Source organism: Numenius arquata, chromosome 6, assembly GCF_964106895.1.
Source record: "Numenius arquata chromosome 6, bNumArq3.hap1.1, whole genome shotgun sequence".
In the NCBI taxonomy this organism is placed as follows: domain Eukaryota; kingdom Metazoa; phylum Chordata; class Aves; order Charadriiformes; family Scolopacidae; genus Numenius; species Numenius arquata.
Genome location: NC_133581.1, coordinates 18,660,486 through 18,673,053, shown reverse-complemented (window position 1 = coordinate 18,673,053; position 12,568 = coordinate 18,660,486). Strand labels below are relative to the sequence as shown.

General features: G+C 38.6%; 1 protein-coding gene and 1 long non-coding RNA gene across 2 annotated transcripts in view; one reads left to right on the top strand and one right to left on the bottom strand.

Annotated features, from left to right (window-relative positions):
- Positions 1-12,568, bottom strand: part of ABCC8 (ATP binding cassette subfamily C member 8) — an 84,032-nt gene that overhangs the window by 6,490 nt on the left and 64,974 nt on the right. Inside the window, exons 26-35 of the mRNA XM_074149420.1 lie at positions 12,002-12,162; positions 10,750-10,819; positions 9,911-10,068; positions 8,630-8,722; positions 4,911-5,013; positions 3,430-3,543; positions 2,678-2,798; positions 2,378-2,508; positions 1,737-1,815; positions 762-870 (exon numbers count right to left, since the gene is read on the bottom strand). Coding sequence (XP_074005521.1) covers positions 762-870; positions 1,737-1,815; positions 2,378-2,508; positions 2,678-2,798; positions 3,430-3,543; positions 4,911-5,013; positions 8,630-8,722; positions 9,911-10,068; positions 10,750-10,819; positions 12,002-12,162 — 1,139 coding nt within the window. The remainder of the gene's footprint in view (positions 1-761; positions 871-1,736; positions 1,816-2,377; positions 2,509-2,677; positions 2,799-3,429; positions 3,544-4,910; positions 5,014-8,629; positions 8,723-9,910; positions 10,069-10,749; positions 10,820-12,001; positions 12,163-12,568) is intronic.
- Positions 1-12,568, top strand: part of LOC141465786 (uncharacterized) — a 63,629-nt gene that overhangs the window by 11,702 nt on the left and 39,359 nt on the right. The window lies entirely within an intron of this gene.

Sequence of the window (12,568 nt, the reverse complement as noted above, 5' to 3'; positions counted from 1 at the left end):
AATCTGTGAATATAATCAGTATAAACTGACATTCATTTTTTAACATAGGCCAAAATTCTGCCATCTCTCCTTTTAAATCCAATGTCTCTTGGTTCTTTACTGCTATAGAAATGCTAAACAGAACAATCAAGCTTCATAGTGAATTATGAAATATAAGTCTTCACTACAACTGAACAAATCTTGGATTTATGAACAGATGAATGTTTTTTTAGCTTGCTGTAGCCCAGAAATTATAGCAACAGATGTGAATCTCATATCATATTAATATATAGAATGATAATCGAAATAAGAGATTCAGACCTCCTCCAGTACTTCTCATATTGTTCTATTGCTTCCCCTTCTTCTACGTTAATTTTTTAGTCTGCATTTTTTCCATCTCATTTTTCTAAGGCAGACAGATGAAAATGGATGCAGGAGAAAGAAGGTTTCAAGAAGTGCTCAGTGGTTATGGCTATTTGATCAGTAAACTAAACTGACTACTAGATCCTGGAGGAATAGTGACTTTCACTACCTCCCAGGCATGGGATGCCTTCTGCTGATAACGTGCTGACCAAGCTGAGGCACTGGGAAGGTGCAGTCTGGCAGGGGTAGGTAAAAAACACAGACAGAAGGCAGTGATCCTCCCCCTACTCCATCTGAGGAGACCAGAACTGAACAGTTTGCTATCAGCAATTCTGTAAAAATCATTATATGGTATAATTATAATATATAATAGCATATAAGTCATTATATGGTTTTTATTGCTGGTGCTTAACACTTACCGGATTGTTCCGCTGAATAAAATAGGATCTTGGAGAATGATTGACAGCCTGGATCTCAACGTCTGTAAGGGAAGCTTAGCGATATCTATACCATCAATGATAATCCTTCCTATTCAAAAGAAAATGGATAGTCTGCTAGACTGTTTATCACACCACACGGCTGCTGGCAAAGACATGGCTCACTTTCAGCTTATAATACAGTACAGCAGGAACAGGCCTTGAACTGCATAACCCTTTATTCACTAATGAAATGAGTTTTGCTTAAGCAGCAAGCACAATTGTCTTGAGACTAAGCCTCAACTGGAAAGAATACAAAGTATACCTGTAATATTTTGTGAATGATTAGACACATGAACTTTGCTGCTTGACCATTATGAACATCTATCAAACAACATGAGGGGGCTAGTTACCAGGGGGAACAAGCATTTCAGAAAGCTAAATTACTACAGAGGACTTTGAAATTTTATCTCTAAGTACGATTGTCTGGTTCTGCATAAGGGTACTGTTGTCAACGTGGATGGGGAACTGAGGCTAAAATTTTTTGAGATGCACAAGAAGACACCCCATGAGGTACACGGCACACATAGCAGGAAATACAGCAGGAAATCCCAGAGCAGCAGGCCAAACTGCAGTCCCCAGTTGCTGGATTTTTTGGCCCCAAGTGGGTCCTAACTCTTGTCTTGTGCATGGATTCTTCATTGTACTTGAACACCTTCCCCTTTTATGGTTTGCTCTTACTGTTGTGATTTAAAAGAATACAAGGACTTTTGCTTCTGTCAAGTAGAATTTTTATTGATCCATCTTATCAATGGCACAGCTGTTAGGTGACAGATGATACTGTGTTTAAACAAGGCCAGAGAATGTGTGTCCTGCAGATTAAAAAAATCACACTTCAAAGCTGCTTCTGTTAAGGAAAGGACTATCGAAGCACCTTAGGTGGCTAAGCTTGACCAATATGAAAAAATGTAATCTTACCCTCAAAAGTGTCAACCATCCTGAAAAATGCAAGAGAGAAGGAGGATTTTCCACTGCCTGTTCGGCCACAGATCCCAATCTGTGACACAGAAAGCAGACGAACATCAGGTGAGGGAAAATGGGTAATGTCTGTATTTAACACTTAAGATGAGTGGATGGAGGAGCTGTTCTGACCCACATGATCCTCATGTCCTCCTGACAATTCACTGAAACTGAGCTGGCCGTAGCAGAGTCCCTACATTCACTCTGTGTCTTTAGGGGTCTGAGCATTTAGGGATAAATGAAGGCCAGTCCTATATACAGGAACAATAGGAGAGTGGCAATGATGGGAATAAAGGCAAGAGAGCCACATGGGAATGATGGAAAGTAGGTCTAACACAGTAAGGGATCACTGTCGCTTCTTTTGGTACTGTGTGCTGACAGCAGGCCACTGGGATACTGAGAACTGGTGTGTAGTTTAACTTCTCACTCTAACCTATGCCTAAACACACAGACTTCTTTCCAGTGCACTACATTCTTTTGGAGAAAAAAAAGCCAACTGTATTCAGTCATCAAAACATACTGTGGTATGTTTTTTCAACTTTGTGATTTCTGTGATGTGCTAGTCTAAAGAGCTTCTCAGAATCACTGCAATTCTTTACCTTTTGTCCTGGAGAGATGTGGGCATTGACATGCTTTAGCACTGGCTTTAAGTTGCTGTCATATCGGACACTGAGGTTCTGGATTTGGATCTCCCCTCTGTCTGGCCAGTTCTGGGGAATCTGTGAGGAAGCTGTACAGTGACCACAGGGAAAAAAAAGAAAACCACCACCCAAATTAACCCTCTCATAATAAATTAATCAGCTCATTAAGTAATGTACTATGTTTTTCATAGTAATACACGTCAGAATCATTAGAATTTCAGCAAGCTCTTTCTGCATGCTGCACAAAACTGCACTTACAAAGGAGCCCTTCGTAATTTTCAGCTTCTGTTTTGAGAAGGCCATTGATTCTTTTCACTGCACCCAGCTGGATCTCCATGTCAGCCAGGTTACGAACCATCCAATTCAGGTAGTTAGACACCTGATGTAAAGCAAATACAGTACTAAATTCCAGATTTTTAGTAGTTTGCAACATTTGACCAGCATGCAGTTTATATTCCTCCACAATAACACTTGTTCAGCCTTAATAAGCTGAGGTTGTGAATGAACTGTATGGCACATATCAACAGGGTGACAACAATGACTAATGGTTAAAATTCCTAACTGCAGTGCACAGATACTTTGGTACTATGGAGATCTGATCTACACCAACAGTAAAGAGGGAGGGGAACAGTAAAGACAAGTGAAAAGACATCATCTTGGTAACTTAAGGTTTGACTAGAATGATGTACCAGGGCACAATTACAATTGATGCACTGAAAAAATTATTCTTCACAATGGAAGACAATATAAAAAATATAATGCAACTTGGCCATGTTTTTTTGACATATTTGAACTAACATTCCAATGAATATTTTATCTAAAAACTGAAGAAAGCATACACTCAAATATGTCAACCATTGAATGTGAACTGAATTTAACACATGGTTTCGGTGAAGTTACAGTACCCACTATAGACGTACAGACACCTTCAATCTTCCTGTTCATCTTTGTGCCCTGAAGAATTACAAAAACAAGTTTGGGAGAGACAAAAAGGGTCCTGAGATTCTTACCATAAGAGCATAGGTTAGTCCCAAGCCTACAAGTCCTGAAGAGAGTTTACTATACAGGCAACTGGTAATAGAAGTGACAGCTGCTATGAGTACCACACATGCTCCAATGTACTCCTGAAGGGATATGAATAAGCTCCATCACTATAAGACTATAAAGGATTAGAACATTCTTATAACTTTGCATATCAAATAACAAACCCATTCCACAGTTTGAAATACAGGCAGAAAACACCACATAACTTCGTACACAACCTGCCTAGGAACCCATTCTCATTGCCTTTAGCATGGCTGTGCCGTTTGGAAACGCTGTTGTACACAGATGGAGTTGTACCAACACTCTTTATCTTCTGGAGAAGTCAACACAGGTATCTTAAGCACGTAATGGTGGTGGCTGAAACTGTGCAGCTGATGTTACCTGGGTTAGGAGGGAAATGTTCATGTGATCCTCTCTGTGGCTGATAATTGATGGGTGACTACCATCCATATTTGTTGAAACAATCTATTCTTGCACAGCATGTAGCTATTAGTTGGACTGTGTCCACTTATGATGAGCTTTTGCTGCTTTAAATCATTAGTGATTTGACTTCCCACAGACAAGTCTTTGAGTAAAATTATGTAACAGACCAGAAAACAAACTCTGTAGGAGGGAAATTGTCACTTGTGTATGTTTGTACTGTTTAGTGATGCAGGCATTGATCAGAATTAGGGACTTCAGATGGTCTAGGACTGAGGATATAAAAGGGTAATAACGTTTTAAGTCATACTCAATATCTGAATTTAAGTAGTAAAAGCTACCAGCTAAACTAGAGTCCAAAACGGAGGTATAGTGTGTGACATGAAATACGAGTTAACATACACTTAGCACATATAAAAAGGAGACCATGTTACCCCAACAGTGGTACTACACGTGTATCTAACAAAGTCTGATACAAATATCACCATCCACAACATAAAATTCCTGATTTGCTTCTTAGGGAATTATTTTTAATAAATAATTTCTCATGTCAGGCCACTTTACTGTGGAAATGGGCACTTGAATATCTTTGGCATTCTTCAGATGACCCAAAACCAAGTACAAACCTGCTTATTAAGAGCACTTCCAAGATGTTAAAATGTTCTTGGGGAGCCACAAGGCAAAGGCCTCCTGACACTGACTATCACAGTCCCATAAAGGCATCCTGGTTGGCGGCACAGCTCAACCAGCTCTGATCACTCTTCACACACAGAGGAGTCAATGTGACCTATAAAAACTATTCTTGTCTTGGAGAAACAGCTGCAGGCTACGGGGGAAAATCACATGCCATTCAGCTTCCAGGATGGTTTGGGCACATGCTCATTACAGATGCAGAGATATAGATATAAAGGGTAAAGGTATATCTTTGAACCCCAGATGAAGCTGGATAACTGTTGGATGCCTCATCAGAGTGCTTGGAATGAAGTCAAATACATTCATTGTGTATACACAAAAATAATGTACTTGCCATGCGGACTTCCAGCCAGCGATTAGCAGCTGTAAGGAAAAGGGAAGCAATATTGTTGGAATCTGTGTATTCAAGAAGCTTTTGTCGAAATTTGGCTTCATACCTGAAAAAAAAGGAGAGAGAGAAAAAAAAAGAAAAAGAAGAAAAAAAAGAAAAAGAAGAAAAAAAAGAAAAGAAAAGGAAAAAAGTGTCAGGCCTTGGTCTTGGAAAAATGGAAAGTAAAATTTAATTTCTGGGGGTATATACTCATGGGCAGTTTGACACAGGTTCTAAATCAGCCTGTCAGTAGTTCAGAGTGACATCATCTGTAGACTTGCCTTAGACACATGCAAACTGTATTTGTACATATCTTCAGGAGTAAATTGGTGTTATTGCATTGATGAAACTCTATATGGCACTTCCAGATCACACTGGGCATTTTCTAAATGTATTTTATTACATGGTAACTGTGAGAGAAACAAACCTGAAACTAAAAAAAGTAAAGCTATATACCAGAGAGAAATAATACAGGCATGTACTTGTGAAAAAGAAGTATTACACTGCACAGTGCAGTTCCTCTTCTCTCTTAATCATATAAACTCAGGTTTTAAAATTTATATTACTGTAGTGCCTGTAATTTTAACAGTTTATAAAGTATAAACTCAAAGTACCTCCAGTCACAGTAGCTCCAGTGTTAGACAACACCTTTGTCCTTATCACTAAACATATGGAGCACTTTGGAAAACAGAAGTCCAAGCACACGGTGCAACAAAAAGTAATAGACTGGAAAGAACTGTTCCCCCCCTCCCCACCAAATGAATTGGCCACAGGATACAAAACAAGATTAACAGCAAATAGGTCTATTTTCAGTTTATTGTAGTGGATCTGCACCCACTCATCAGAAGAGCTGCATCAATGAATTGTGCCTTGAATTCAGCTGATACAGAAAATGATTCCCTGTTACACCTATTTAGACTGGGGTCTTGGCAAGCATGCAAGTCAGCAAGTCACCCCTTTTAGCTGGGCATATTTATTTGCATAGGTTTAAGTTAATGTGATGTTAATAATAAAGTGCATCAACAATTACGTCTAATGATAAAGAAGTCTGGTACAAAAGCCTTTTCCAGGGTAGTTATAGAAGCTTGAAGGCCTGAGGATCTAGTTTAAGCACCCAAAGCTTGTCTTTTTTTTCCTCCCTTTATTACATTAGCAAGTTTAACAAACTTCCTCCCCCTATAAAACGTTACCCTATTTATATCCTTTAGCCATTATGGCTCCAACAAGCACTACTTATTTATAAACTCAGCTCTCCTTATACTGACATGAGAGAAAGACATGAAAATGTTTTAAGTAGGAAGTACATGTCTTAGAGAAGTTTTCAAATTTGTTCACTGCAGAGTATGTAAATCCTTCTTCTGAGTACAGTGTAATAAAGTTATGACTTAACATATAACCTTTATGCTTTTGAAGAAAAGAAATAAGTGCCACTTTGTGGAAATAATTTAGCTGTTCACAATTTAGCTATGTGCCCAGACATAAGAGACATGTCTGCTGTGTGCAATGGAGAACTGCCTGTGCTGGCTCCGAGCGTGTTGGTGTGTTTGCATGGCCTAGAATGGTTGTACCTGAAAGCAAGCATTAGCGTCATGCAGTGTCAGAGCTAGTGAGCCCTGCCTTTCCTCAGGACTAATTACCCTCGGTGCTGCACCATACAGAGATGGCTGTACTGCTTCTGGAACCAATTCAATCACAGTTAACCTTCATATCTCTATACTGTGAGGATTATGGGATGCAGATATGCCTTAGAAAATGTGAGGTATGCATCATGAGTCAGTCATGCATATAAACGTGGAATGGGGATGCAAAGTTACCACTGTTGGTGCAGTACTGCAGAAACATCAGAATTTCTCTTCAGAAAGTGTCCCCAGATTACCAGGCCTCTCAGAATAAAGACCAGTCTTTGCAAAAGCCTTCACATTTTATTGATTATTTAGCACCGGCACTATCTGAAGTGCCAGATAGCAAACTGTAAATCAGGCCAGGGCATCTGCTGAAGGTGTATTTATAGCTCCAGCAGTAGCTGTCTTTCTGACCCCCCCCTGGATTTTTTGTACATTTCTTTCCTTATGCATTCTGAGTAAGGGCAGGAGAGTTGCCAAGGGTAAGGACACTCCAGAAACAACTGGCACCTCCTAATTTAATAACTGGATTCCTGAATTAATGTTATTTTTAGGGATGCTCAAGCTAGCAAGTCTACACTCCTGCTAATATGTTAGGCAGTTGAAAAGCTACACAGTCCTAAAAATAGCTAGGTTACCAGCTGATGCTGAAGGCTGGCAGGCAGACAGAATACAGAACTTACTGAATGCACATGGCTGTTGGGTCAGACACACATCAGTTACTACAGGATTTAAGAAAAAGGAGGCACCAAACACAATTCTTTGACAGAGGAATTCATTTCAAGGGGACAGGAAGAATCAAGAGGGAATGCTCCAAATGACTGGAAAATATTAGCCAGATGGCATTATGTACCTGAAAATATACAGCCATAATACTCTAAAGTACCTCTTGATGAAGTAGAAGAATACATGGATAAATGAGAAAAGTAGTTAAAAGGGAAATTGAATTTCCTTAAAACTGAACATAGGCATAGCTACAAACTAGAGAACACTGTTGGCACTTAACAAATTAAATATCCAATGACAGTAATTAATAATGGAAAATACCATGCTGTTCTACCACTCTCTGGGAAGCTACTTTCAGTCAAAAAGAAACAAACTCTTAAATTGGTTGCTCTTTCATTGAGCTATTTATACCCTATTCAGAAGAGTTTAAGAAAAGCTAACTTTGTGCATTACTTCTATTATAAAATTAACATTATAGGTTAGGAGAAATAAGCACTACCATTTCAAAGATAGAATGGAAACAGTAATAATAAACTGACAAAATGTGTAGACATCTAGAGATGGGTGTGGAAGACAGCTGACTGCGTTTGAGTCTACTGGGAAAAGACAAGAATAGCACTAATGTAGGGAAAACAGCTGGTAAGCTCACCAGTAGTTTTACCTCTACTAGCACCAGTGTGACTGCCATTTTTGTAACACAGATACACAACCCAGGCATGTTATCAGGTATTCCTGGGCTGTTCTCCCATGAGCTTATGAGGACAGAAAAATGAATCAAAACAGGTGATGAAAGACTGTCTCCAGGTTGTGTATTTTCAAAATCAGTATAAACAACTGCATTTTCAGCCAGCAACCTGAAATAATAACTTAGGGTGCTATTGTATCCTCTGAAATCAGGAGCATGCATAGTTTATCTTACCAGGACATCAACTCAGACACAAATTACTCTGGCATAACAAGTTAGTGCATATTAGTTGTTCCATGGAAACTGTCCAAGCACATAGTCTGCCACACTGCATGCTGTGGTAATTGCAAGCTAATTTAGCTTCTTAAATCACATTTGCCCACAAGTATTTTTTCAGGCTGCACGCAAGTGTATGGAGAGTTAACCGCAGGGCAGCTGACACACATTAGCTTGTTTTTCTACAGTAACTTCTTCACATGCAAAATGCTTAAAGTTCTTCAATGTTTTGGAGTTCCCCCTACCAGTGTTTTGAGAAATCTGGATTTTCCAGGTGATCCAAATAATAATTACTTGTAACTGCATAGTTGCAGAACAGAATCAGAGAGAGATACTCAAAAGCGAGGTAATGTATGTTTCTTAAAAAACTATACCTGAAGGCGCGGATGGTGGTGAGACCTTCAACAGTCTCTGAAAAATGGGACAGTAATGGTAGCTGAGTGCTGTCATCCAGCTGCTGCAGGTCCCTGGAGAGGGTTATGAAAAGAATTTTGTAAAAGCCAGTTTTGTTGTGCAGTTATTCTCTTGCAACAGGCCCAGGGAGTGAAAGAGAATAGATATGTAAGGTTCAGGTAGATTGCAAGGCAGTGTTGCACGTCTCTGAGCAAGACCCTAGGAGGATTTTTCTTTTAATATTTGAATACAAACGGTGCTGGAGTTCTGAATGGGTCTTTTCCCTTCATTGCCTTTCCTCATTTCTCCTATATTCCTATCTCTTATACTCAAATGTTTATTCATTTAAACACCATTCTGGCTCTGTGCTGAATATAAATTTAATGGGATACTGCAAATAAGATCTTGAATTAAGCAGAAGGCAAAATACAATTTCCTCTCTCTCCCCTTTCTATCCCCAGATGAGAGCACAACTTCTCATTGAACTAACAGTATAACTCATACACTCAGACGAGTAACTGAGAGCCCTCACTCATCATTAGGTTATGCTTCTCAATTTCATGTTTAGGCATCAAATCAGTGGAAGCACATGTGGGGTGAAATTCTATTTGGTCTCAGTTCCTTCCAGCAGACATAAATTGGTTGCAGACTCCCTCTCAATCCATGCATGCATGAAGGGACAAATGCAGCACCTGCTGTAAATGCTTCTTGAGCACCACCGAGGGAGGAAGCTGTATGACCGTAGAAGGAGAAAAATCACAGATATGGCTAAAATTTTTCAACTTGTTAAAAACTGAGAGACATTCAGAATAGGAGAGAATGGAGGCTCATGTATGTTGGATCCTTAATGGGTAGCAGTACCACCGTGGTTACACCGCATTCTCCAGCCTCTCCCAGGCTTTACAGATTTCCACTCCCATCTGGATAGGCAGACATCAGTTTCTCTGTTCTGTCACCACATTTTCTTGGACGTACCCAGCACGTGGCCCTTGGGGAGGACAGAATCTAGTTGGGGTTTTTTGTGTCCTGTGAACTCTAAAAAACTTTGATCATGGACAAAGACCCTGCTCATGCCTCCAAAAAGCTCTGTTTGAAGAGCTGCAGAGAAAGGCACTTGTAAAATGACACATTTTCGCTATAGTGGGTTTGGCTCACTTTCAGACAGGACCATGGCTTTCACAGGACTGAATTTAAACCAGAAGTTCCCCAGCACTGTTTGTAGATGTTTCTATTGCCAGAACGATAATGGTTTATGCTCTTACCGTGATGCGACTCGGAAGTACTTCTGGATGAAGTAACACATGATTGCGAGGGGAACCAGGGCAATAAGAAACATTGGTGTGACGTATGAGATGACAGCGAGAGCAGATACACACAGCAAAGTGGAACGACTCAAGCACTCCAGGGTAGCTGGAATGTGCTGTATAGGTAAAGAAGAATAAGCACACAGAATCTTCCATAACATGTCAAGTTTAAAAGCACATTATTTTATTTACCTTTCTCCCACTTACACAAGGAAGAAAATTGTGAGGATTTGAAGCACTAAGCATACAGGTCTGCTTTTGAATTGACTGCTGGGTTTTGAAAGTCTGAAGGGACTTCTGTGGGGCTGCTTCACATGTCTGCGTTGCAGACCACAATCCTCATGTCAGAGGATTACAGATGGGATGCAATAGATAATTTCAGTGCCTGCATTGATCCTATGAATTGGCAGTGCATTCTGGAGTAAATTCTGATAATCTGAAGTTCAGTCATTTCTATTTTGGGCAACAGCATTTGCCTTTTTCTCATTTCATTTGCTCATATGAGTCAAGTGAATGTGTTTACCCACTTTTAAAAAAAGGAGATTCCCTTAACTTAGGGAATGACCTAATTTTGCTTCCCTTTTCTGTATAGGCATCTTAATCAAAGAAATGGTTTTTCAATGTGCATTTATGATGAGGAATTCATTCTGAACCTAGGAAAGCATGATGCAAATTGATACAGTAGTCAAAATTATAGATCATCAGTAAACTTCATCTAAATGAGTCTACAATAAATCCAGTCTTTCAGACTGGGAAAGACGGAATAACTTGGGATCTTGAATATATTTATGTAGTACCTGGTCGATGGTATTGCAGTCTGCTGAAAATCTGTTCAATATACTTCCTAGAGGTGTTGTTTCAAAAAACCTAAAATGAGACAAGGAATGGGAAAGATTACAATACTGATACCAGAATAGTTTTAATTTTTTTTGGTCTTCCTTGATCTAGGTACTAAATCACAGACACACACAAATAAATTGACAACCACAGTAAAGTTTCTCGGTTTTCCCTGTAGCCATGGCTTTCCAATAAAATGGCAGTCTTGAAACCAACAGCAAGCATGTCCTCAGCTCCCTCTACTGCCTAAGTTATGCAAATCACATGATTAAATAAATAAAAAAAAATCCTTTCATATTTGCAATTTGAGGACTCTTCAACCAATGAAAAATGGAAGCAAAGTTAAATCGCAGGTCTTGCATTTTTCTGGGAATAGAAATGCTAACTAAGCATGCTAAATACTAAACATAACTAAGAACAACCATTGGAATAATATATTGAAAGACCTTTCTTTTACATTTGCATATGCAAAATGCAAACCTCATTATTGCTCTGTAATTTTTAACTGTTCCATAACTCATATTAAGCCTGAAGTCTAATTCTATCCTGAAAAAAAGTTTTAAAAAAATATCTGAGGTTTTCCATGTATGTTATTTCTCCATGATTTCTGGGTCAAATAAATTAGCTTAAAAATAAGGTATTTTTCCTAATGTTCAGTAACAGCTGCAGGTTTGGATCAAACTACAACTGTCCTTTCATGCACTAGAAAGAAAGCTTACGCAGGACAACAAAGGCCTTTACTGGTATCTGTGCATCCCAGTCTACTCTAATGATTCCTGTGATGACACTTACCTAAGCTCATTATCTTTCAAAGGCTTGAATAATCACTGCCTGACAGTAAATATTTCCAACAATTAAGATTATGATGCACGCTATGAATGAACTGCACAACATATTGATCCAATAATTGCATTTTCTCCCAAATTAAAAACAGCAAAGAGAAATTAAACATGCAAGGAAGTAATTCTCTAAAGTTGCAGTCAGGCAGGAGAGGCATTTGATTAGTGTCCAGGAACCTGAGCAGCATGGGTACCATTTTCAAAAATTGCTCAGTAGTTTGATACCTGGTGATTTTCAATGACACATTAAAAAAACGTGATTTGCAGTCACCTCTTAATAAAAACTGTACTTAGAAGACTGCCTTGAAGTAAGAAACACAATGACAAGACACAAATGACTGCAACACGATTTTTATTACAATCAGAGGAATACCTCATTGGAGCCAATATAATTTTATTTAGTAAAGCAGAGTGTAGCTTTTTGGTGACTTTCAAGCCAGTCCACTCCACTGCTATTGATGTGACAAGACATAATACAATCCCAAGACAGCAGAGAATGCTGAAAACTTTTGAATACGGAGAATGGTTGAAATCCTAAGAAACGAAGAAAGAATAACAAAATTACTCACTGTAAGTTATATCTAGAATTTATTGTAAAAACACAAGACTAAAAGAAGACTTTTCCTCCCTAAATTAAACTGCCAATGATTTTCAACCATCTTAAACCACAGTTTATTATGCTTTGGAGAGAGGAGTGTTTGCATGAAAATAAGAGTAATCAGAAACTTAAAATAACAGAATCCTACAAAACATCCTGAAATGATATATTTGATAATTTCATCTGAAGGAAAAAACCTTCCAAAATTTTCAAAGCATTTATCATGGCTTTGTTGTTTTGGTCTATATTTAATAGGTACAGAATATAATAGTTTTTATTTTGAAATACTAATTTAATATTAAAACCCAGCATCAACAATACATCTTTTAGAGATGAAAGCGT